Source organism: Salmo salar, chromosome 05 (genome assembly GCF_965601325.2).
Source record: "Salmo salar chromosome 05, fSalSal1, whole genome shotgun sequence".
Lineage (NCBI taxonomy): Eukaryota > Metazoa > Chordata > Actinopteri > Salmoniformes > Salmonidae > Salmo > Salmo salar.
In genome coordinates, this window is record NC_138295.1 from 67,751,609 (window position 1) to 67,778,789 (window position 27,181).

Consider the following 27,181-nt stretch of genomic DNA (forward strand, 5'->3'; position numbering starts at 1 on the left):
AGACCGGTCCCTCAGGCTACCAGACTGCAAATTAGCTTTTACACTAAAATGTGTATTTTCCTTTGCAGTACTTTTCTTGCACCCGTCTGTCTATTTATCTACAGCACTGTATTACACATCTAGTCATCTTGTGGTTGTCAGTGTTTGAGTGTGTTACCTGTATCCGACTGTGTGTGCGTGTGTTTTCTCTGAGTGTGTTTCTGTCTCATTGCAGTTTATCACTCTTTGGTCTGCGCTATCAGCTTGGGCGTACAGTAGTGACAGATCGTCACGGCAACTCAGACATGTTCATAAGATCATCGGCGGTGTAAAAATAGCCCCAAGCGAAAGCAAATATAGACATTAATGAGCGCGTTGAGGTCCTGTGTATCGGCAGGCGGGCGGCGTGGAGTCCCAGGTGGCCTAGCGTCTCCGCCGCGTCTGAACGTCTACAAAGCAAAACGCTTCCCTCCGACAGACACCCTGTCAACGCAACAGGACATGAAACCCCGTCAAAGACACAGTACAGTGCAGAAGATGAAAGACATACTCCACCACCACACACCCCTAGAGTCCAGAGAGAGTGAGAGATAAAAATCAAGATGAGGGGGAGAGGAAGAGAGAGGGGTGGATGGGAGAGAAGGAGAGACAGAGTCATCATCCTTTCATACACATCAATGGGCATCCATCCATCCATCCATCCAGTGCAATGGCTCTGTGCACCATACAATAGACCTACACCCATACATACTGGTGTACACGCCATAGACACCACTTCACTGACTAGAACAGATGGCTCTAAAGCCACGATGGACTCATGGCCATGGCTCTAAAATGGCTCAATCTGGGTTCCCTGGGCTCAAAAGTAATACACTATATAGGGAATAGGGTGCCATTTGGGACTCAGCCCAAAAGAGGTGCGGAGGAGAGCTGTCCTGTCCTGCTGTACCCTAACCTGGCCACTAGGTGGCCCTTCATCCCCACAGCTGAGCTGAGCCACTGTACTGTTCTCTGGTGCTGAGTCGCTGTGACAGAGCACCTTTCATCTCACAGAGAGGACCCATCAAACTGGAGAGGACAAGCTAGTGGGCTCCTCAGTGTGGGTGGAGTTCTCACACAGGCACACTCACCATGCACTCATACACTGACACCACACACACACATTACATGTGCACACACATGTGAGAGAACCCTTTTCAGAGGTAGTATGGACAGGCCAACAGATGGTCTGACCATTCAAATGTTCCACTTCATGAGAAACTTTGACTCTTTCACTCTGATAGACATGATTTGCATAGACATGCAATAAATAACCATTATTCCAGCAGAACTCTTTATTCAAGTGGCTGCATTAAGATATCTAAGCTAGATTGACAGCCTCTTCAACCCCCGAGTCAATTAATGAACATTATGAGAGAGAAAATATACTGGAATCACTTTTGACTTTTAAAAAGGTAGGATAAATAATGCCAAATTATAGAACTGACCTTAGAGGTGCTGTATACTCCACTACATATGCATACAGGAGATTAAAAAACACCTATAAATATTAATGTGGGCCAATTTCTCAGCACAAATAAGTCATGCATTATCTCTGTGTGGGCTTAGAGTGGAATCAGCCTCGTGCTCCCTCCCCCACTAACACAAGACTGACAGGTGGACGGACGAAGAGACAGACACGAGGACAGCAGGACAATAGAGGAGAGAGCTCAACTACTATTCTGGAGGTCCTTCGCTAACACTTCATTTGATGTTCTGCTTATTAACCTCTTAATAAGGCATTTGTAAATACTTTACTAACAATTACAAGACTATAGCGTTTGTTGACATAGCATAAGTACATCTATATGCAATCCATTTATTACGCATAGCTTTAAACATATACTGTATAAACCATGGAACAACCAGCTTTAATCATATACTGTATAAACCATGGAACAACCAGCTTTAATCATATACTGTATAAACCATGGAACAACCAGCTTTAATCATATACTGTATAAACCATGGAACAACCAGCTTTAATCATATACTGTATAAACCATGGAACAACCAGCTTTAATCATATACTGTATAAACCATGGAACAACCAGCTTTAATCATATACTGTATAAACCATGGAACAACCAGCTTTAATCATATACTGTATAAACCATGGAACAACCAGCTTTAATCATATACTGTATAAACCATGGAACAACCAGCTTTAATCATATACTGTATAAACCATGGAACAACCAGCTTTAATCATGGGTTTACTCCATTTAAAGGTTAACATCAGAAATCAAACGAACGTAACAATAACTGTATCTTACTGTATCACTGACTAAAGTGTTGCAGCCCCATCTGTACTGAGGGTCTAATTCACAGCTCAACAGGAGCACACAGTTCTCTTTACAGTTGATTAGCTTTCTGATGTCTATTTTAGTCTCCTTACAAGTATTATAATCAGATAATTATGTGTATTATTGTGCTACACACAATTAAAATATGTATATTCACAGGCATACACACACACTTTATCTTCAACTAATTCATATCCATTCTGTCAAACCAGGCCACGACATAATCTCTCGTCTGTATTAGTGGATTTACAAAGCGTGAAAAGTGATATGATTTGTATATTTATACATTTCTCCATATAAATAGCAGTGAAGATTAGAGGCACATCAATCTTGGGCCGGCCCCGAGGAATAAAGGAAAGGTTAGTAGATTTATCACTCTGCCTCATGTTGCTGTACTTCTCTCTCTCTCTCTCTCTTGGGGGAGATTTAAATACGGAGAGACATACAGTCTGACTAAACGTTGTCCTGTGAGGACTGCTGCAGATACACCCCTGTGTACTCTCCGTGCACACACCATTAATTAAGAGTGTGAGTGCGCACAACACATGCACACACACACAAAAAGACACACACAGTGAGAATGCGGTCCATGCCGTAGCCCCAGTGGCAGAGTAGTTGTGTGAGGTGGAGAGGAGCAGAGTGACTTTTCAGAAATCACTGAGGGAGCAGCAGGCCAACCCTGACACTGGTCTGTCTGTCTGTCTGTCTGTCTGTCTGTCTGTCTGTCTGTCTGTCTGTCTGTCTGTCTGTCTGTCTGTCTGTCTGTCTGTCTGTCTGTCTGTCTGTCTGTCTGTCTGTCTGTCTGTCTGTCTGTCTGTCTGTCAATCAATCATGACCAGCAGGTTCTGACCAGCAGGTTCTGACCATACGCTCCTCTACTCCTCTGCCTGGACAAGAAATAGTGAGTCTGGTTGGGTCCAACTGGACTAGAGCATGGGCAAAGCTACACACACAGAGATCCTATTAAATTACTATAACATGCTAATTTCACATTTTACACAGCACTGACTGTCTGTCTACATCTGTAGGTCTGTCCGCCTGCCGGTCTGTCCCCCTGGCTGCCTGCCCGCCCGCCCGTCCGTCCGACCGCCCGCCCGCCCGTCTGTCTGTCTGTCTGCCTGCCTGCCTGCCTGCCTGCCTGCCGGCCGGCCGGTCTGTCTGCCTGCCTGCCGGTCTGTCTGCCTGCCCACCTCGGTCTTCATCTTCAACCAGAAGTCTACTCCCCGGTCTACAGGTTAAATATCAGTACTGTCCTCCTCAAGCACATTCAACTCCTGAGCTGTTCTCATTCATAGCATAAGTAGAAGGAAGTCAAACACCCAGTAGATAAAACACTTAGACAACAGAGCTCCACTTCACTTCCCTGGCCTGTTAATTGGCCTGTATCTGAGTGCTGTAAAGTTTGTTCATGGTATCTACGGGGGCAGAGTGGGCCCCTCTGACTCTCACACACATCCTTCCTCTTTGTTTACAGCTCTCCCCTGAGGAACCCACTCTGAAGAGGCGCCTGACCTCAATTTCTCTCACTTTCCTCTCCTTTAAATCTCATGAATAAATGCTCATAAATAACGGCGTTTGTCTGTAGCCTGAGCCAAAGAGGAGAGCCAGCCCAGGAGCGCACAGCCACTTTACAGTACACACAGTAACTTTAGTACACACTCCAGTAGACTGGAGTCCATAGTTACAGTAACTTCAGTACACACTCCAGTAGACTGGAGTCCATAGTTACAGTAACTTCAGTACACACTCCAGTAGACTGGAGTCCATACAGTGGGGGAAAAAAGTAATTGATCCACTGCTGATTTTGTACGTTTGCCCACTGACAAAGAAATGATCAGTCTATAATTTTAATGGTAGGTTTATTTGAACAGTGAGAGACAGAATAACAACAAAAAAATGCATGCTATAAATTGATTTGCATTTCTATGAGGGAAATAAGTATTTGACCCCTCTGCAAAACATGACTTAGTACTTGGTGGCAAAACCCTTGTTGGCAATCACAGAGGTCAAACGTTTCTTGTAGTTGGCCACCAGGCCAATATTTAGAACTAACCCAGGTTTACTCCTAACCCAGGTCTACTCCTAACCCGTAGCTACTCCTAACCCGTAGCTACTCCTAACCCGTAGCTACTCCTAACCCAGGTCTACTCCTAACCCAGGTCCACTCCTAACCCGTAGCTACTCCTAACCCGTAGCTACTCCTAACCCAGGTCTACTCCTAACCCGTAGCTACTCCTAACCCGTAGCTACTCCTAACCCAGGTCTACTCCTAACCCAGGTCTACTCCTAACCAGTAGTTACTCCTAACCCAGGTCTACTCCTAACCCGTAGTTACTCCTAACCCAGGTCTACTCCTAACCCAGGTCTACTCCTAACCCAGGTCTACTCCTAACCAGTAGTTACTCCTAACCCAGGTCTTCTCCTAACCAGTAGTTACTCCTAACCCAGGTCTTCTCCTAACCAGTAGTTACTCCTAACCCAGGTCTACTCCTAACCCAGGTCTACTCCTAACCAGTAGTTACTCCTAACCCAGGTCTACTCCTAACCCAGGTCAACTCCTAACCCAGGTCAACTCCTAACCCAGGTCAACTCCTAACCCAGGTCTACTCCTAACCCAGGTCTACTCCTAACCCAGGTCTACTCCTAACCCAGGTCTACTCCTAACCAGTAGTTACTCCTAACCAGTAGTTACTCCTAACCAGTAGTTACTCCTAACCCAGGTCTACTCCTAACCCAGGTCTACTCCTAACCCAGGTCTACTCCTAACCCAGGTCTACTCCTAACCCAGGTCTAGTCCTAACCCAGGTCTACTCCTAACCCGTAGTTACTCCTAACCCAGGTCTACTCCTAACCAGTAGTTACTCCTAACCCAGGTCTACTCCTAACCAGTAGTTACTCCTAACCCAGGTCTACTCCAAACCCAGGTCTACTCCAAACCCAGGTCTACTCCAAACCCAGGTCTACTCCAAACCCAGGTCTACTCCTAACCAGTAGTTACTCCTAACCCAGGTCTACTCCAAACCCAGGTCTACTCCTAACCCAGGTCTACTCCTAACCAGTAGTTACTCCTAACCAGTAGTTACTCCTAACCAGTAGTTACTCCTAACCCAGGTCTAGTCCTAACCCAGGTCTAGTCCTAACCCAGGTCTAGTCCTAACCCAGGTCTAGTCCTAACCCAGGTCTACTCCTAACCCAGGTCTACTCCTAACCCAGGTCTAGTCCTAACCCAGGTCTAGTCCTAACCCAGGTCTACTCCTAACCCGTAGTTACTCCTAACCCAGGTCTACTCCTAACCAGTAGTTACTCCTAACCCAGGTCTACTCCTAACCAGTAGTTACTCCTAACCCAGGTCTACTCCTAACCAGTAGTTACTCCTAACCCAGGTCTACTCCTAACCAGTAGTTACTCCTAACCCAGGTCTACTCCTAACCAGTAGTTACTCCTAACCAGTAGTTACTCCTAACCAGTAGTTACTCCTAACCCAGGTCTAGTCCTAACCCAGGTCTTGTCCTAACCCAGGTCTAGTCCTAACCCAGGTCTAGTCCTAACCCAGGTCTAGTCCTAACCAGTAGTTACTCCTAACCCAGGTCTAGTCCTAACCCAGGTCTAGTCCTAACCAGTAGTTACTCCTAACCCAGGTCTAGTCCTAACCAGTAGTTACTCCTAACCCAGGTCTACTCCTAACCAGTAGTTACTCCTAACCCAGGTCTACTCCTAACCAGTAGTTACTCCTAACCCAGGTCTACTCCTAACCAGTAGTTACTCCTAACCCAGGTCTACTCCTAACCAGTAGTTACTCCTAACCAGTAGTTACTCCTAACCAGTAGTTACTCCTAACCCAGGTCTAGTCCTAACCCAGGTCTAGTCCTAACCCAGGTCTAGTCCTAACCCAGGTCTAGTCCTAACCCAGGTCTAGTCCTAACCCAGGTCTAGTCCTAACCAGTAGTTACTCCTAACCCAGGTCTAGTCCTAACCCAGGTCTCGTCCTAACCCAGGTCTCGTCCTAACCCAGGTCTCGTCCTATCCCAGGTCTAGTCCTAACCCAGGTCTAGTCCTAACCAGTAGTTACTCCTAACCCAGGTCTAGTCCTAACCCAGGTCTCGTCCTAACCCAGGTCTCGTCCTAACCCAGGTCTAGTCCTAACCCAGGTCTAGTCCTAACCCAGGTCTAGTCCTAACCAGTAGTTACTCCTAACCCAGGTCTAGTCCTAACCCAGGTCTCGTCCTAACCCAGGTCTAGTCCTAAACCAGGTCTAGTCCTAACCCAGGTCTAGTCCTAACCAGTAGTTACTCCTAACCCAGGTCTAGTCTTAACCAGTAGTTACTCCTCACCTGAAACAGAAATAAACCAACGTATGTTCCTTACTGATTTCTCACACTGGCCGTAGTCCGGTCCATGGTCTGGCTGGAAGAAGGAAGACTCTCCACGGTTCTTGGCCATCTCGATCAGCCCCATGGCTGTCCTCACCGTGGCATTACGAGCATGGACAAACACCATCACCTGGGTAACACAGACAACAGAGACACGGGTCAGTCTGGTTTAAAAGGGAAAAACACAGAGGACGGAGAGAAGACAATCTTGAGCATAGACAAACACCATCACCTGGAAGACGCAGAGAACACAGACACAGGTCTGGGGTCAAAGGTCAAAACACACAGAGATAGAGGTAGAGGTCAGCCCATACTGTTCGCTACAACATTCCTCCATCTAAAAGCACTACTGTATGTACAGTGCTGTTCCTTGCCACACTAAAGCTCCATTGTGACTGCAGATACTTCTCTCCTGCTGTACTGTATGAGAACAGAAGAAGGTCACAGTGCCATTTTAATCTTTTGTTAAAGGACAGAGAAGGGCTGTCATTTTCCTATTACACTCAGCCTGCCCTTGTAAAACAGTCAATACCACAGACAAAACAATCAATAACAGAAATACAAGACAGTTATGAGATGGAGGCAAAGGACCCTCCCTCCCTCCCTCCCTCCCTCCCTCCCTCCCTCCCTCCCTCCCTCCCCCTTGTCTTTTAAGGACACTATAAAGGGACAAGAGAGAGGAGTGAGGGAGGGAGAGAGAATATGAGAGACAGTGGGAGGAGAGATGAGAGATAGCATGTTAATATCCATGTGAACGTGTGTGAGTACAGGCCTGAAGGGTGTGTTTCCTTCCTCTGTCTTTGTACCAGTCACAGTGGGAGCCTCATAACAGATAATGTGCCACCATTGATTCCTGTTCTGCTGCAGAGCTCAGAAGTGTCATCCCTCCTCTGTCACTGTTCTCTGTCTAACCCCTCACTGCTGGGCTGGCACAGTTACACCGCACACACGCACGCACACACGCACGCACACCACGCACGCACACACACAGGGCTGTTCCTATTATGGAATTTTGGATAACAATTAATTGTCATGCAAATAGTCACATTGTCATTTTTGTTGAAAAATGTTTTCGCATGTAATGTAATGTATCATAATGTAATGTATCATAATGTAATGCATCATAATGTAATGCATCATAATGTAATGTCATGTATCATAATGTAATGTAACGCATCATAATGTAATGCATCATAATGTAATGCATCATAATGTAATGCATCATAATGTAATGTAATGTATCATAATGTAATGTAACGTATCATAATGTAATGTAATGCATCATAATGTAATGCATCATAATGTAATGCATCATAATGTAATGTCATGTATCATAATGTAATGTAATGCATCATAATGTAATGCATCATAATGTAATGCATCATAATGTAATGTAATGTATCATAATGTAATGTAACGTATCATAATGTAATGTAATGCATCATAATGTAATGCATCATAATGTAATGCATCATAATGTAATGTAATGTATCATAATGTAATGTAACGTATCATAATGTAATGTAATGCATCATAATGTAATGCATCATAATGTAATGCATCATAATGTAATGTAATGTATCATAATGTAATGTATCATAATGTAATGTAATGCATCATAATGCATCTCAGAAAATGTCACTGCACCCACCGATCAGTTTACCCACCATTTTTTACCACTACGTCACTACCAAACATTCACTGGACACACACACACACACACACACACACACACACACACACACACACACACACACACACACAGAGAGAGAAATAGATCTTCAGGAGGGGGATTCAAATGTATATTCCTGTAAGGATAGTTTGTCCAATAGCAGCAGTCAAATGAGTTTGTGAGACAGAAGAGTCACCAAATCCGTGCTGTATATGTTGTAGCACATTTTACATGATGCATTATGATGCATTACAAGCTCAAAACATTTTGAAATGTCAGCTTGAAACTTCTCTTCTTTCTCTTCAAGTCTAATGTGTCACCATTCAGCCATGTTGAAGGCAGCAGCAGCAGCAGGGCCTAGCTGGATAGTTTCATCTCCTCAGCACAGTGACTTAAGAAATTACAGAATGTCTGGGGTTTGGAAATGACTTGCGGCAGCAACGCCAGATGAGGTGAAACATTCCCTTAATGTGATGCTGTACATCACACACACACACACACACACACACACACACACACACACACACACACACACACACACACACACACACACACACACACACACACACACACACACACACACACACACACACACACACACACACACACACACACACACACACACACACACGATAAGTCAATGTGATATCACTAAACAGTCTATTCTATTAATTAGCCTAAAGTTAAACCTATTTTTCTGCAGGGTTACCTATACTAAGCAGGGGTTAGCACAGATTGAGCAGCATAGCCTAGCCTGGCGTCTCTTCCATCCCCTCGCTGTGGGCCCATAGAGACCACTGCAGCAAACTGTTATTTATTGAAGCTGTTTTATCAGTGCAGAGCTGTGAGGAGGGAAGCGTCCACGGTAACCGCTGGTTTGAGAGCTTATTAAAGTTCCGTCTGCCGGGCTGAAACCCCAGCACAGGAGGGCCAGCGGGCTTCATCCAGACAATTCCATCCATCACCCTCCCAGATGAAATTAATATATGTCACAGCCATTTCTGACAATTTAATATGGAGCCTAGACAGATGCTCCCTATTGGAGAGTTTTGGCTTCAGGGCTGTGACCCACAGACAGAAAGATGACAACACATCTAGACTCACCTACTGAGAGACTGAAAACAAAAACCACACATAATACATTGTGCACAAACCACATTTTCCAATTCAGATACCAGAACCTGGCACAGTATTTCAGATCCTTTTAAAAACATTTATTGACTGCAGGCAAACTGTGTGTAGATTCATTTACTTGTGCACTGTGTGTGTTTGAATGAGACAATGTGTACACACACACACACACACACACACACACACACACACACACCACACACACACGTGTGTGTGTGCGCTCGTGGTGTGCCTAAGTGTGTGTACGTGTTGTGCGCATAGGTGTGTGGGTGTATGTTAAGGGGATACAGACAGAACCAGCAGGCTGGACTGGGAACTCAACACACAGTGCAGATGGGGCTGAGTGGAAACAGATGAATCCACAACTCTGGAAGCTGGGGGAGGAGAGTCTGGTGGAGTAAAGCTGGGGGAGGAGAGTCTGGTGGAGTAAAGCTGGGGGAGTGAGTCCTGGTGGAGTAAAGCTGGGGAAGTGAGTCTGGTGGAGTAAAGCTGGGGGAGTGAGTCTGGTGGAAGTGAGTCTGGTGGAGTAAAGCTGGGGGAGTGAGTCTGGTGGAGTAAAGCTGGGGAAGTGAGTCTGGTGGAGTAAAGCTGGGGGAGTGAGTCTGGTGGAGTAAAGCTGGGGGAGTGAGTCTGGTGGAGTAAAGCTGGGGGAGTGAGTCTGGTGGAGTAAAGCTGTGGGAGTGAGTCTGGTGGAGTAAAGCTGGGGGAGTGAGTCTGGTGGAGTAAAGCTGGGGGAGTGAGTCTGGTGGAGTAAAGCTGGGGGAGTGAGTCTGGTGGAGTAAAGCTGGGGAAGTGAGTCTGGTGGAGTAAAGCTGGGGGAGTGAGTCTGGTGGAGTAAAGCTGGGGGAGTGAGTCTGGTGGAGTAAAGCTGGGGGAGTGAGTCTGGTGGAGTAAAGCTGTGGGAGTGAGTCTGGTGGAGTAAAGCTGGGGGAGTGAGTCTGGTGGAGTAAAGCTGGGGGAGTGAGTCTGGTGGAGTAAAGCTGTGGGAGTGAGTCTGGTGGAGTAAAGCTGTGGGAGTGAGTCTGGTGGAGTAAAGCTGTGGGAGTGAGTCTGGTGGAGTAAAGCTGGGGGAGTGAGTCTGGTGGAGTAAAGCTGGGGGAGTGAGTCTGGTGGAGTAAAGCTGGGGGAGTGAGTCTGGTGGAGTAAAGCTGGGGGAGTGAGTCTGGTGGAGTAAAGCTGGGGGAGTGAGTCTGGTGGAGTAAAGCTGTGGGAGTGAGTCTGGTGGAGTAAAGCTGTGGGAGTGAGTCTGGTGGAGTAAAGCTGGGGGAGTGAGTCTGGTGGAGTAAAGCTGTGGGAGTGAGTCTGGTGGAGTAAAGCTGGGGGAGTAAGTCTGGTGGAGTAAAGCTGTGGGAGTGAGTCTGGTGGAGTAAAGCTGTGGGAGTGAGTCTGGTGAAGTAAAGGTAGGGGAGTGAGTCTGGTGGAGTAAAGCTGTGGGAGTGAGTCTGGTGGAGTAAAGCTGTAGGAGTGAGTCTGGTGGAGTAAAGCTGGGGGAGTGAGTCTGGTGGAGTAAAGCTGTGGGAGTGAGTCTGGTGGAGTAAAGCTGGGGGAGTGAGTCTGGTGGAGTAAAGCTGGGGGAGTGAGTCTGGTGGAGTAAAGCTGGGGGAGTGAGTCTGGTGGAGTAAAGCTGGGGGAGTGAGTCTGGTGGAGTAAAGCTGGGGGAGTGAGTCTGGTGGAGTAAAGCTGTGGGAGTGAGTCTGGTGGAGTAAAGCTGTAGGAGTGAGTCTGGTGGAGTAAAGCTGGGGGAGTGAGTCTGGTGGAGTAAAGCTGGGGGAGTAAGTCTGGTGGAGTAAAGCTGTGGGAGTGAGTCTGGTGGAGTAAAGCTGTGGGAGTGAGTCTGGTGAAGTAAAGGTAGGGGAGTGAGTCTGGTGGAGTAAAGCTGTGGGAGTGAGTCTGGTGGAGTAAAGCTGTAGGAGTGAGTCTGGTGGAGTAAAGCTGGGGGAGTGAGTCTGGTGGAGTAAAGCTGTGGGAGTGAGTCTGGTGGAGTAAAGCTGGGGGAGTGAGTCTGGTGGAGTAAAGCTGGGGGAGTGAGTCTGGTGGAGTAAAGCTGGGGGAGTGAGTCTGGTGGAGTAAAGCTGGGGGAGTGAGTCTGGTGGAGTAAAGCTGGGGGAGTGAGTCTGGTGGAGTAAAGCTGGGGGAGTGAGTCTGGTGGAGTAAAGCTGGGGGAGTGAGTCTGGTGGAGTAAAGCTGGGGGAGTGAGTCTGGTGGAGTAAAGCTGGGGGAGTGAGTCTGGTGGAGTAAAGCTGGGGGAGTGAGTCTGGTGGAGTAAAGCTGGGGGAGTGAGTCTGGTGGAGTAAAGCTGGGGGAGTGAGTCTGGTGGAGTAAAGCTGGGGGAGTGAGTCTGGTGGAGTAAAGCTGGGGGAGTGAGTCTGGTGGAGTAAAGCTGTGGGAGTGAGTCTGGTGGAGTAAAGCTGGGGAAGTGAGTCTGGTGGAGTAAAGCTGGGGGAGTGAGTCTGGTGGAGTAAAGCTGGGGGAGTGAGTCTGGTGGAGTAAAGCTGGGGGAGTGAGTCTGGTGGAGTAAAGCTGGGGGAGTGAGTCTGGTGGAGTAAAGCTGGGGGAGTGAGTCTGGTGGAGTAAAGCTGGGGGCTGGAGAGGGAGACAGACTAACACACACACACTACAGTACAGAGAGCCTTACCTGATGTCCATTTCTGATCTGCTCCAGAACCTTCTCATAGCAAACCTCCTCCATATCATGAAGCTGCTGGATCTGAGAGAAAGACATATTAGCTGTGTTAGAACTGTTTAAGAGCATTGGCCCAGTAAACGAAAGGTCGGTGGTTCGAATCGAACCTGCCATTCTGCCCTTGAGCAAGGCAGTTACCTGCCAACAACAACTGCTATCCGGGCACCGATGACATGGACATCGATTAAGGCAGCCCCCGCACCTCTCTGATTCAGAGGGGTTGGGTTAAATGCAGAAAACACATTTCAGTTGAATGCATTCAGTTGTGCAACTGACTAGGTATCCCCTTTCCCCTACGTTTGACCAGGTCAAATGATTCAGAAGAACGTGGTAAAACAAAACTCCTGCCCCTGCTGAAGACACATGAGTTCTGGCAGTATGGTCAGCTTGATGCGTGTTAGCAGTGTGTGTGTGTGTGTGTGTGTGTGTGGTCACCTTGTTGGTGGTCTTGATGCCTACGAAGCTCTGTCCGAGGGGCACGGGTCTGAAGCGGCTGTCGAAGTAAAAGAGTCCGATGTAGGGGTTGACGTGGAGGAAGGAGGCCACGTCCAGGTAGTTGGGCAGCGTGGCCGACAGACCAAGGATACGGATCATACTCTGGGTCGACTCCACCTGGAATAAACCCACACCAAGGTCAAAGATCACACCATGATGACGTACTCTGAATGGACATCTTACAGCAACGTCCCACAATGATGACATCACAATCCGACTGGACATCACCAGTCATGACACAAAGTGATTTCAGTAGGTGATTTGGATCAAACCTGGATGCTTCCCTACACCAGTCTCCTCGACAGGGAGGAAGTGAGAGAAGTGCTGTCTTACACGGGAGGTGGACTACGTGCATACACTTCAGAGAGAGAAAGACAGTGTAGGTTTGTCTGTGTGTGTGGGAGAGAGAACGCGAATGGGAGAGAAAGAAAGCGAGCGCGAAGGAGCGAGAACAGATAGATGCAGACAGAGAGCAGCGAGGGAGAGAGAAAACAGATAGATGCAGACAGAGAGCAGCGAGGGAGAGAGAGAACAGATAGATGCAGACAGAGAGCAGCGAGAGAGAGAACAGATAGATGCAGACAGAGAGCAGCGAGGGAGAGAGAACAGATAGATGCAGACAGAGAGCAGCGAGGGAGAGAGAACAGATAGATGCAGACAGAGAGCAGCGAGGGAGAGAGAAAACAGATAGATGCAGACAGAGAGCAGCGAGGGAGAGAGAACAGATAGATGCAGACAGAGAGCAGCGAGGGAGAGAGAGAACAGATAGATGCAGACAGAGAGCAGCGAGGGAGAGAGAACAGATAGATGCAGACAGAGAGCAGCGAGGGAGAGAGAACAGATAGATGCAGACAGAGAGCAGCGAGGGAGAGAGAACAGATAGATGCAGACAGAGAGCAGCGAGGGAGAGAGAAAACAGATAGATGCAGACAGAGAGCAGCGAGGGAGAGAGAACAGATAAATGCAGACAGAGAGCAGCGAGGGAGAGAGAACAGATAGATGCAGACAGAGAGCAGCGAGGGAGAGAGAACAGATAGATGCAGACAGAGAGCAGCGAGGGAGAGAGAACAGATAGATGCAGACAGAGAGCAGCGAGGGAGAGAGAACAGATAGATGCAGACAGAGAGCAGCGAGGGGAGAGAACAGATAGATGCAGACAGAGAGCAGCGAGGGAGAGAGAACAGATAGATGCAGACAGAGAGCAGCGAGGGAGAGAGAACAGATAGATGCAGACAGAGAGCAGCGAGGGAGAGAGAACAGATAGATGCAGACAGAGAGCAGCGAGGGAGAGAGAACAGATAGATGCAGACAGAGAGCAGCGAGGGAGAGAACAGATAGATGCAGACAGAGAGCAGCGAGGAGAGAGAGAACAGATAGATGCAGACAGAGAGCAGCGAGGGAGAGAGAAAACAGATAAATGCAGACAGAGAGCAGCGAGGGAGAGAGAGAACAGATAAATGCAGACAGAGAGCAGCGAGGGAGAGAGAAAACAGATAAATGCAGACAGAAAGCAGCGAGGGAGAGAGAACAGATAAATGCAGACAGAGAGCAGCGAGGGAGAGAGAACAGATAAATGCAGACAGAAAGCAGCGAGGGAGAGAGAAACAGATAAATGCAGACAGAGAGCAGCGAGGGAGAGAGAGAACAGATAGATGCAGACAGAGAGCAGCGAGGGAGAGAGAAAACAGATAGATGCAGACAGAGGGCAGCGAGGGAGAGAGAAAACAGATAGATGCAGACAGAGGGCAGCGAGGGAGAGAGAACAGATAGATGCAGACAGAGAGCAGCGAGAGAGAGAGCGTGAGTGCATGTGTGAGAGGCCTATCTCCTTGCCTCCTGTGGTGAGTGTGACAGGGAAGATTGGTAAGGCTTTTAATGTGATGCAGTACCCGTCTATACCCACTATCAAGATAGGGCCCAGCCAATCCCTGGCAGCTGATAGGCTGATCCGGGCCAGGGCTAACACACACACAGCACTGTGTCAGCCCAGTGGTACAAAGCAGTCCATACTGTAGACACACATTACGTTCATTAACAGTGCCCCAGTCAGCCTGGTTGAGTGGATAGTGGGCTTCTTATGCACACCATTTCTCCATTACTCTCACTGTTAATGGGCTCTAGAGGGCGGCTGCTTTCCCTGAGCTTTGTCCTAGATAGTCTATTCATTGTTTCAGCAATACCAACACATTACATGATTAGCGATAGTTCATTATACAGTATTCAACACTTCTGCATCTATGATACTTTACCAAAGAGCCATCCACCCTAATGCCTCCAGTGATGAACGGTGATGCAGGTAATAACCAAATGTTTATCTCCGGAGCAATATAAAGCCTGGAATGAGTCTACCCGACGACGGGAGAAAATTAAATAAACCAAAACTTTGACAAGCAAAACATCACGTGATAACTGCTTCAGTGATCATCCTATATTTACATAAAGAGAAAGCAGGAAAATAAAACATCCTTTAGAGCCTCGACTTATTTAGAGACAGGGATTACCATATTCATGAGGTTAAAAAGATGTGAACTTAAGGACCCTGTTCCTCCTGTGTCAGGAGCACCAGCCGTGGCTCCTCCAGCCGTGGCTCCTCCAGCCGTGGCTCCTCCAGCCGTGGCTCCTCCAGCAGAAAGCACTAACAATTAGGCTAGCCTGTCAGGTGTAGAGGTAATTGGACAGGAGGGATGTGTGTGTGTGTGAGAGTTTGTGTGTGTGTGTGTGTGTGTGTGTGTGTGTGTGTGTGTGTGTGTGTGTGTGTGTGTGTGTGTAGTAATGTGTGTGTGTGTGAGAGTTTTGTGTGTGTGTGTGTGTAGTAATGTGTGTGTGTGTGTGTAGTAATGTGTGTGTGTGTAGTAGTGTGTGTGTGTGTGTGTGTGTGTGTGTGTGTGTGTGTGTGTGTGTGTGTGTGTGTGTGTGTGTGTGTGTAGTTATAGTTGGGGGTATCTGTGCAATGGGTTTGGGGTCCTTCAACTCCTGGAGTATTGTGGGTAGGAATGGATGCTAAGTATGTCAACTTCCAAAAAAAAGAAGAAAAAAAACGCAATGACTGAACTTCTTCGGGAGGGAGAAAGAGTGAACCATAAAGACTCCGGTTTCTTATGTGTCTATATTTGTGGGTTCGTTTGAGGAGGAATAAGATATGGTGGATTTCTCTACTGTGGCCTGAGCACGTTTCTCCAATGGTTTATAGGTCTATCTAAGCTTGTCATTTCTCAATAAAGATACACACCATCACCCTTCCTCACCGTCTCACTGAAGCACATATCATTCTGAAGTCTGGTTGTTCCATGTACTCCTGTGTACTCTGGATCAAAGTTACCACAACTTTGATGGTTAACCAAAATATTGATATGATCATATATGAGATATGATTTGTGGGTTATGACTGTGGCTGAGACCTGAAGACTTGTAGAGCAACCACAGACCACAGCTTTAGGCTTTCTGGACCCCCACAGACTTCCCTGGAAGGCTCTACAACAGAGCCCAGTGTCTGCAGTGCTGTCTGTTCTCTGACTGACTTGTCTCTTCTTGGAAACCAGAGAACTAAAGACCCAGTCCTTCTCCTTCCGAGAACTCTTGCGTCGTTTCCTCTCTACCTCTTCATGTTTTATTGATGAGGTGGACTCCTTTATGTACTTCCAGAGGCGACAATCCTGCTTACTGTGCGCCAATCAATAATTCACAGTGTCTTAAAGACACCTTCCAATGTGCTGTTGACTGTTGGCTCCAGTACGGCACAACACCTTAATTACAAACGCTGGCTGGAGAAACACAGGAAAGACATTTCTGCTGTTCTACTCAGGACGCTTGGATCCATCTTGGATTTTATGTGCAAAAAAACCCCTAAAAACACTGCCTCTGATGTACCTGCCTGTGTATAGGTCAAATGAACAGTCATAATGCATTATAAGACGTGTTATATGCCTTCATAACAGCCCACGGCTCCGTGACAAACGCTAGTTATAGTGTTTGTAACACCCTAGACAAATGCGAAGGGACAGACGAAGAGGCTGCAGTGTGCGGTCTAGGAGAGCCTCTGGGTAGGCGTGTGGCCAGGACGCTCCCTCAGCCCTTCTCCAGCGATAGCAGCTAGAGCTGCACATGAATAGGCTGTGAACGGAGTCAACAGCGGTCAGACGTACAGACTGCTTTTCAATTACCTGCCGGTTAACCTTACCCACCCAGAGGTCCCCGACGTCACGGCACACTAAAATAAATAAATAAATAAACAGCAGCACTATATCCTTTCAGCATCCTTCTCTCTCAGTCTCTCCCCTGTCTGATCGATCTCTTTCTCCATTTTGTTCTCAACACTCCTCTCTTTCATCTCCAACTTTTATATCTATCATGAGTATTTTAACATTCATATTGGTATATTGATGTGTGCGTGTCTGCCCATGGAGAAGAAAAAACATAATTCAATCCCTCGTCACCTAGGAGACCGTGAAAATTCCTACCATGCATCTCTCTATCCCCCCTCCATTTATTCATTTCCTCCCTGGCTGGGATTGACACCTGACGCTAGCTCGTCACAATGGAACACGGTTGCGGGACACTCCGGAACGATGGCTCCCACTTCCCAGACTGTCTAAATTTGCATAATCACGGCCGGGCTGATTCCTGCGCAGGACGCTGTCAATCATCATAAGAGGGAATCAGGCATCCTACTCAGACGCAGAAACACAAAGCACAGGCAGCACAGCCCACAGACAGACAGGCTAACTAAAGCTAAATCACTGACTCTGAGGTAAACACACAGCTCCACAAACAAAAACTAGACAAAACCCTTACAATATTTAACAATGACAGAAACCTGATATGGTTGAATGAGAATGACTGTGTGTTGTACTAATAATAATATGAATGTCCCTGTGCATAATGTTCGCCTGGTGTAATGATAGAGGGAGGGACTGACCTGTCGCAGTGGGCTGACCGCCAGGCTGGTGTGGTGAGAGGGGACAAGGGGGGACAGGGTAGGATAAGGGCTGGGACCAGGGCTCTAAAGTGCGACCATTTTGGTGGCATATGCTCAAAAATATTTTGCTGTACGACCTGGAATTTTATTTTGGGGTCACCAGTGCGACTGCAAAAACGTGTTCAACCAGAATAATTGTTATGATTAGGCTTCGCTGTACTGCTGCCTCCGAGTGCCTTACTCACCAGCCCAGAGAGCAAATCAAGTGCACCTATAGGCCTACAGCTGGCCAATCGGATGGCTCAGATCACCGTGTCTGCAGTTTCCTTGATGCACAGCAGAATTGATACTGTGAGACTTTAAAACCATGACAGAGAGCAAAGAGCTGCTGCTTTTATGAGTGAGTTCACGTTTACAGTTTTATTCAGCACTGTAACCACTTTTTATTGAACACTTTCATACCCCATTAAATGAGCTTCTCCCTTCTTCCACTCGTATTTCAACCAGCACGGCAGCTGCAATGAATGAGTAGCAAAGCGTATCGTAATGCTTGCATTGTTATTATTGTCAACTTGTGTCTATTTTTATATGGAGGAATATTTCACTTTCACTGGTCATAGGAACAACATGAATTTGAGCATGAGACTCGAGTTCCACCATGAGCTGGATGACGTCCCTTTTTGGTCACAGTCAGTCTCAGCGGAGGGAGGGAGGGAGAGTAGAGGGATGGTGAGAGGCAGACCCTGTGATGTGCTCCCCCCCCCCCGCTGAAACTGACCATCAGTCCAGTGAAATAAAAAAAAGCACATTATTAAAATGAATGCTCACTCAGCTGGGCGTCACAAGTAATACAACAACTGATCTATTACCGGTGTGATCATAAACCATACGTTTTGAAATACTTAAATCATCTGAGAAGAACATTGGCAGGTCAATTCAAGCATAGCCAATATGCAGTGATAATGTATTGGGCCTATAGCCTACTGCACAAACCTCATTGCTACAGAACTGCTTTTAATAGGTCATTGTTGGATAGGTTACCATTTAAGTAAGGTTAAAAATATATATATAATAATTGACAATAAACAATGTCTTTAAAGGGTTATAGTTTCTAGCCACAGCATGTGCTTCAAAAGTAGATATAAGTCATATATGCCCAATATAGGCTTTATCTCAAACCAATTTAAAAATCTGCTTTTCTGGTGTTCCTACATTTTATTTTGTGCTACTAACTTTTTAAAGTTGGGAGCACCAGTGCTACCAATATATATTTATATTTTTTTAAGAGACTTATGCTGAGACAGAGAGGTTCTAACCTGTCGTAGTGTCCTGGCCACCAGGCTCTCCAGAACTGGTCCTCTGTCCTCGTGTAGCAGATGCACCTCGTCCAGGATGAGGAGCTTTACAATCTGGGACAGGGCCACATCCCCAACGCTCTTCCTGGTCACCACGTCCCACTTCTCAGGGGTGGTCACCAGCATCTGGAAAACAGATGGACACACACCGTCAGTGACAGACAGATGAACACAAACAGACTTGATTTGTAGGTCGATCCAAAAGTACCTGTTCAGCCCCATATACTCCAAATCCATGACATTTTTAGGTCAAGGAGTTCTTCCTTACCATCAGACCAGGGTCCTGTGTTTAACTAGGGGACAGAGTTCTTCCTGTCCAGGTCACGTGATCAAGAAAAACTCTGGGCCCTACTCGTGTTATATACACCACCTGCAACCAGAGCACTCTATCCATCATCTGTGTTATCAGTTCATCCCTCTATCCATCATCTGTGTTATCAGTTCATCCCTCTATCCATCATCTGTGTTATCAGTTCATCCCTCTATCCATCATCTGTTTTATCAGTTCATCCCTCTATCCATCATCTGTGTTATCAGTTCATCCCTCTATCCATCATCTGTGTTATCAGTTCATCCCTCTATCCATCATCTGTTTTATCAGTTCATCCCTCTATCCATCATCTGTGTTATCAGTTCATCCCTCTATCCATCATCTGTGTTATCAGTTCATCCCTCTATCCATCATCTGTGTTATCAGTTCATCCCTCTATCCATCATCTGTGTTATCAGTTCATCCCTCTATCCATCATCTGTGTTATCAGTTCATCCCTCTCTCCTCCCTTGCCATCTTCTTAATCATCATCTCACCTGTTCCCGTTTAAAACCCGGACCCTTTGGGCCCTTCGGAGCCATCGTTCTAGTGCAATTAAGCGTCTGACGATAGAAAAATAGAACATTGCATAATGAATGGTGTGCGAGCTGTTTGCCAACCCATCGGTGTGTGTGTGTGTGTGTGTGTGTGTGTGCGCGTGCGCGCCGTCTGGGTGTGTGTGTGCGCTGTCTGGGTCTGGGTGTGTGTGTGTGTGTGTGTGTGTGGGTGTGTGTGTGTGTGTGTGTGTGCGTGCGCGCTGTCTGGGTGTGTGTGTGCGCTGTCTGGGTGTGTGGAAATTCCTATTAGACACTTTTTGTAAAATCAGTTCATTAGACTCTAGTTTGCATTTAAATCCATCTGGCTCCTTCCTAGCAGAGACGAAACGGCCACGCACACACACTGCCATTAGAGACTGGCACGGTGCTAGCAGAGAGAGAAGTGGCTGTCTTAATTAGGCTGCAGGTTCATCTAAATGGAAGCTCTGGCTTCCAAACCAACGACTTTCTTTAATTACACAACAAAAACAATGACAAGACGCCATTTGACTTAACAGGAAACCCTCATTTTCCTTGCATTGTTTTTAATAACACTGATATTGATCTCGTTATTTATTTCTATGACTGGCTGCTAAGTGTTTTACATTTATGGTTGGAGACACTCCCACGGATTGATTGAAGTGCTTGAAAAACCCTCCCCTAGAAAAAATACAATATCTGTGAATATGCAGCTGGTGAAATAGAAGAGAGTGCAGTCCTGGAACACAATGGGGCGGATAAAGACCTGTGTCAAAGTGGGTTTCCATTATAGAACATTTAGAATGCACATCCACATTCAAATCAACGTTCCATGATGATCACGTAGAAATAGTGTCCTAGAACTGTTCTGATGTGCAAGTTGCAGCTCGTCTGTGGTGGTCAGACTCAGCCATATGATGATGAGTGGGGCTCTACCCAACGTGCACCCAGTGGATCAGAACAATTCTGGAACACACGGAGCTGAACACACAGATTAATTAAGCCTAGCCTTGAACAAAAATCATACTGAATGGAGAATCTCCATTGAAAGAGCATTTTAGTCTAGGACTAAGCCTAATGTGTGTCTGAGAAACCGACCCTATATTGCTATGTGATGTGAATGAGGGGGGCGCTACCCAGGCAGCTCTACCCAGCGTGGTAACAGTGATGTGTGCAGCCATGTGGAACCCGGGTCCATGGCGAGGTCTTCCCATACTACCACTTATCTACTAATTACCTGTCTGACGGTCTGTCTGTCTACCTGTCTGACGGTCTGTCTGTCTACCTGTCTGACGGTCTGTCTGTCTACCTGTCTCGGACGGTTTGTCTGGCGGTCTGTCTGTCTACCTGTCTGACGGTCTGTCTGTCTACCTGTCTGACGGTCTGTCTGTCTACCTGTCTCGGACGGTCTGTCTATCTACCTGTCTGACGGTCTGTCTGTCTACCTGTCTGACGGTCTGTCTGTCTACCTGTCTGACGGTCTCTCTGTCTACCTGTCTCGGACGGTCTGTCTATCTACCTGTCTGACGGTCTGTCTGTCTACCTGTCTCGGACGGTCTGTCTGTCTACCTGTCTCGGACGGTCTGTCTGTCTACCTGTCTCGGACGGTCTGTCTGTCTACCTGTCTCGGACGGTCTGTCTGTCTACCTGTCTCGGACAGTCTGTCTATCTACCTGTCTGACGGTCTGTCTGTCTACCTGTCTGACGGTCTGTCTGTCTACCTGTCTGACGGTCTGTCTGTCTACCTGTCTGACGGTCTGTCTGTCTACCTGTCTGACGGTCTGTCTGTCTACCTGTCTCGGACGGTCTGTCTGTCTACCTGTCTCGGACGGTCTGTCTGTCTACCTGTCTCGGACGGTCTGTCTGTCTACCTGTCTCGGACGGTCTGTCTGTCTACCTGTCTCGGACGGTCTGTCTGTCTACCTGTCTCGGACAGTCTGTCTATCTACCTGTCTGACGGTCTGTCTGTCTACCTGTCTGACGGTCTGTCTGTCTACCTGTCTGACGGTCTGTCTGTCTACCTGTCTCGGACGGTCTGTCTGTCTACCTGTCTCGGACAGTCTGTCTATCTACCTGTCTGACGGTCTGTCTGTCTACCTGTCTGACGGTCTGTCTGTCTACCTGTCTCGGACGGTCTGTCTATCTACCTGTCTGACGGTCTGTCTGTCTACCTGTCTGACGGTCTGTCTGTCTACCTGTCTCGGACGGTCTGTCTGTCTACCTGTCTCGGACGGTCTGTCTGTCTACCTGTCTCGGACGGTCTGTCTGTCTACCTGTCTCGGACGGTCTGTCTGTCTACCTGTCTCGGACAGTCTGTCTATCTACCTGTCTGACGGTCTGTCTGTCTACCTGTCTGACGGTCTGTCTGTCTACCTGTCTGACGGTCTGTCTGTCTACCTGTCTCGGACGGTCTGTCTGTCTACCTGTCTGACGGTCTGTCTGTCTACCTGTCTGACGGTCTGTCTGTCTACCTGTCTCGGACGGTCTGTCTGTCTACCTGTCTGACGGTCTGTCTGTCTACCTGTCTCGGACGGTCTGTCTGTCTACCTGTCTGACGGTCTGTCTGTCTACCTGTCTCGGACGGTCTGTCTGTCTACCTGTCTGACGGTCTGTCTGTCTACCTGTCTCGGACGGTCTGTCTGGCGGTCTGTCTGTCTACCTGTCTCGGACGGTCTGTCTGTCTACCTGTCTGACGGTCTGTCTGTCTCCCTGTCTCGGACGGTCTGTCTGGCGGTCTGTCTGGAGGTCTGTGCGTGCGTGTCTTTCTGTATGTCTGTCTGTGGAGCAGAGCGCCAGGGGGCCACTCTGTCATTAAGTTAATATCTACTCTCTGGACTGAGGGGGAGGGACCAGCAGGACCAGTACGCCCACTGCTCATTCACCCACCCACCCGCAGACTGGCATTTCTGCCAGCCAGCAGCCACTCCAAGCAAATCTACTGTTACCATGGTAACTATCAGTGCCATAGAGAGGGGGTGTTTGCGAGGAGGGAAAGGTAAGAGGGTAGAATTGTTTCACTGCTTTCATACTGTAAGTGAAGGACTAATAGCTTGTCAAGGCTACAAATGTATCCAACTGTGTTTGTGTGTTCGCACATCCACTGCATGTTTTTGATGGGAGTTGTGACAATAGCAGTGACATAGCAGACACAGAAATCAAATCATTGTTTATTTGTTGCGAACAGACCAGCAGATGTAAAAGCAGGTGCAGGGAAATAGTTGTGTTTCTAGCTCCAGAAGTGCAGTAAGTTTCTAACTGTACAATACTACTACAAGGAATGCATGTACGGAAGTAGTTATGTAGGATGAGCTATGTGGAGAATACAGTATGTACATATAAAGTAAGTCATTAATTAGCTTAATTTCTCACAGATCAAATTCAATTTCAACAGAATAATATTGCAGGAATGCTTATCTTCTCTGTATCGAACTACAGCAACGACATCACACATATATGCAAACAGTGAGAAACAAACACTGGTGTGAGTATGTCTGTAAGAGGGAGGGAGGGAGGGAGGGAGGGAGGGAGGGAGGGAGGGAGGGAGGGAGGGAGGGAGGGAGGGAGGGAGGGAGGGAGGGAGGGAGGGAGGGAGGGAGGGAGGGAGGGAGGGAGGGAGAAATAGAAAGGTCTGTTAGAAAGTTGTTTCAGATAACAAAAATGTATGAGGATAATTTTAAAAAATCCTCCTTATTTACCCTGAGGTCTCTTGAGCTAACTTTATAGTACCTAGTGACCTTTAATGGAGTTGTTATTGGAGTTTTAATACACTTACTCCACACTAGCAGAAACAGGTCATTTCATGAAATTGTATTTCATCCAAAGCTCTACAGTCTGGGTAGATAGAGAAGCAAGGCTGGTTGGTGGGAGTATGCAGGGGGTAAGGATAATATTGTTGAGCCTCTGCCAGTCCATCCTCATTAAAAGTGTGTGTGTGTGCCCTCTCTCTCACAAGGAAACAAACGCACGTACACACGCACCCAGACACACACCTCCAGATTAACTGGTATTGACCTCATTCTCAAGACTCACATCTCCCCCCCCCCTCTCCCTCTATTTCTCTCTCTTTCACTGTCTCTCTCTGCTTTCATCTCTCTATCCTTAAGTACCAGGAGGTTTATGAACCTCTGAAGTCTAAGCTCTACTATCCTCTTTTGGATTTGCTAGATATGCTTGTTCTTGGCAACCTTTTCAGCCTACTCCTTCCTCTCTGTCTCCCTCAGTCTCCCTCCGTCTACCTCTCACCCCCTCCTCTCACCCCCTCCATCAGTGAGGCGCTCACTAGATGGGAAGGAGTTTAGCCTACATCCTTCACTCCACCCTCCTTTTTGTTTCACAAATCCCATTCATCCTCTTTTTCCCCTTCCTGTTCCACACACGCAGCGTTGACTCACACATACAGTCAAACGCTCTGGGGAAAATAATGACTAATAATTCAAATATATACTTAATGAAATGAATATAAAACAAGGGAGAAGTAGTGGGAAATATGAATGATTTTACCATTGAGAGAATACACACCTGGTTGACAGAGCTATCGCCAAACACATTCGAGACAAGAACAAACTCATTTACAGGCCACTCACTGAGGCAAACAACCTAATTGGTTGATTTTCTGGGGAGCTGTTACAATTGGATTGGACAATTGATTAATCATTTTGAAAGCATCTCCTCTCCCCCCTGTGCTAAAATACAAGCACCACCTTCAAAGGCACAAATACAGTGGACAATAAACAGGATATGAATTTGGTATTTTACAGTACAACTAACTGTAGTCACCATGGCAACTACAAATAAGGCTGCTGAGAACAAGGAATCAGGAAAATGAAGAGGGGGGGTAGTATAGATGAGGGAGAGAGAGATAAGATATGGAGACCCAGAGAACACACACGCGCCTCCTGGTAGAATGTCAACCAACTAGCCACACACTGACCTCTCAGAGATTTTTCTGCCCTTTAATCCTTGGGCGGGCTGCCTAAGTGTTTTTTGGGACGCTTAAGTCCTAACAGTTAATAAAAAAAACGTTTTTTTTTTAATATATGTAATTTGTTATTAATTTTCGGAATGGAAAAACACTAAGTGTAAACTTAATAGACTACAAACAGATAAAGTATGTAGAAAACATAATGGACCTATATATTTTTGATAATATAAACTTTGAGAACTAACACCAAAATAAAAGCTAGACAATCGGGAGAATTGAACATTTAGCAGTATTCATTTTGTTATTAGGTCTGAGCAAAAGAACATAGCATTAACCATGAGAAAATGTAATAGAATTGCAGGAAACTAGCAAAATGTTCTCTCAGCTCAATTGCAGAATATGTAGAATCGCAGGAAATTTCCTTTAAAACTGCTAAATAAATTCTCAGCTGCATGGAAAAATGTGTAGAATTCCATGAAATTAGCTTTTAAATGGCAAACATTTCTCTCAGCTCCATGGAGAAATTTGTAGAATTGCAGGAAATTGGCTTAAAAATGCAAACATTTCTCTACAGTTCCAAGATGGGGGCCTCTAATATTTTCTCGGCCAACCGTGCTCATTGCCACGCCCCCTGCCATGCCAACCACCTAAGCCCCTTTTTGATCCAGAAAAGGCCCTGCCTCTGACCTGTGAGTGACCATGCATGACTGTCTAGTGTGAGACCGGGGGCGGCCCCAGGCACGTCTCGTGCCGTTGTGCGTGGGCCCCGCCTGCCGGGTCGGGGCCCGGGGTGGACTGCCGCCCCTGCGGGGGGCCTATCGGGGAGGGTGGGGGGGTGCCTAAGCGCATGCCTTCAAAAGTATCGCCAATTCTTGCTTTTATTTTGAACTAAGACAGGAGAGCAACCATTATCTATACTGCAGTTGTGTACGTTGCTGTGTGATTCATGGACACAATACTGTCTCCTACTCTTCACTACAGAATGCCAGATGTATGACTGAAGTCTGTTTGTGACCTGATCCTAACTGAGCCCAAAGTGCAGTGTGAGGAGATCAGCTGTAACACACTGTTATTGGTCCTGTGGATCTCTGTCCCAGACACTGGTATTGGCCCTGTGGGTCTCTGTCCCAGACACTGGTATTGGCCCTGTGGGTCTCTGTCCCAGACACTGGTATTGGCCCTGTGGGTCTCTGTCCCAGACACTGGTATTGGCCCTGTGGATCTCTGTCCCAGACACTGGTATTGGCCCTGTGGATCTCTGTCCCAGACACTGGTATTGGCCCTGTGGATCTCTGTCCCAGACACTGGTATTGGCCCTGTGGATCTCTGTCCCAGACACTGGTATTGGCCCTGTGGATCTCTGTCCCAGACACTGGTATTGGCCCTGTGGATCTCTGTCCCAGACACTGGTATTGGCCCTGTGGGTCTCTGTCCCAGACACTGGTATTGGCCCTGTGGATCTCTGTCCCAGACACTGGTATTGGCCCTGTGGATCTCTGTCCCAGACACTGGTATTGGCCCTGTGGATATCAGTCCCAGACACTGGTATTGGCCCTGTGGATATCTGTCCCAGACACTGGTATTGGCCATGTGGACATCTGTCCCAGACATTGGTATTTGCCTTGTGGATCTATGTCCCAGATAGTCTAGTGCTGATGTTGTCTCTATCCTGTTATCTCCCTCTGCTGTGTAAACCCTGCTACTCTATAACAGCCATAAGCTGCTATGACAGATACCCTTTTCACACTACTGAGCCTATCGAGCCAAACCAAGCCAAGCTGTACTGGGCTAGCCTATTTACGCACCATAGTTACTGGAATGGACAATGTAAAGAAAGAGATCTGAGCCAGAACAGTATGGTTGGGGTTGGCACTATAGTCTGTGTGTGTGTGTCTGTGGTTGGCACTACAGTGAATACGGTTACATGCTAGGGATGGGCATGAGTACTTGAGTACTCGAACGGATGTCAAAACTCAATCTTTAACAAGAGATGAAAATGTTTCCCCCAATACTGTAAAACTTACTTTGCTAAGATAATCCATTTACCTGACAGGTTTTAATTTATTTTAGTGAACCTTTATTTAACTAGGCAAGTCAGTCAAGAACAAATTCTTATTTACAATGACGGCCTACCAAGAAGCAAAATGCCTCCAGCGGGGAGAGGGGATACATTTAAAAAAAAGGACAAAACAAACATCACGACAAGAGACACCACAACACTACATAAAGCGAGACCTAAGACAACAACACAGCATGACAGGTGTGGCATATCAAGAAGATGATTGAACAGCATGATCATCAAACAGGTGCACCTTGTGCTGGGGACTTGCCTAGTTAAATAAAAGGTTAAATAAAATAAATAAATACAAATCTAAATAAAAAACCACTCTAAAATGTGCAGTTTTGTCACACAACACAATGCCACAGATGTCAAGTTGAGGGAGCGTACAACTGGCATGCTGACTGCAGGAATGTCCACCAGAACTGTTG

At 47.0% G+C, this 27,181-nt stretch overlaps 1 protein-coding gene across 2 annotated transcripts in view; it reads right to left on the reverse strand.

The window, feature by feature from the left end:
* Window positions 1-27,181, reverse strand: part of ascc3 (activating signal cointegrator 1 complex subunit 3) — a 173,211-nt gene that overhangs the window by 84,693 nt on the left and 61,337 nt on the right. For both annotated transcript variants that reach the window (XM_082975440.1, XM_082975441.1), the window contains exons 12-15: window positions 18,907-19,071; window positions 12,616-12,792; window positions 12,133-12,204; window positions 6,690-6,824 (exon numbers count right to left, since the gene is read on the reverse strand). In XM_082975440.1, the coding sequence (XP_082831566.1) occupies window positions 6,690-6,824; window positions 12,133-12,204; window positions 12,616-12,792; window positions 18,907-19,071 (549 nt within the window). The remainder of the gene's footprint in view (window positions 1-6,689; window positions 6,825-12,132; window positions 12,205-12,615; window positions 12,793-18,906; window positions 19,072-27,181) is intronic.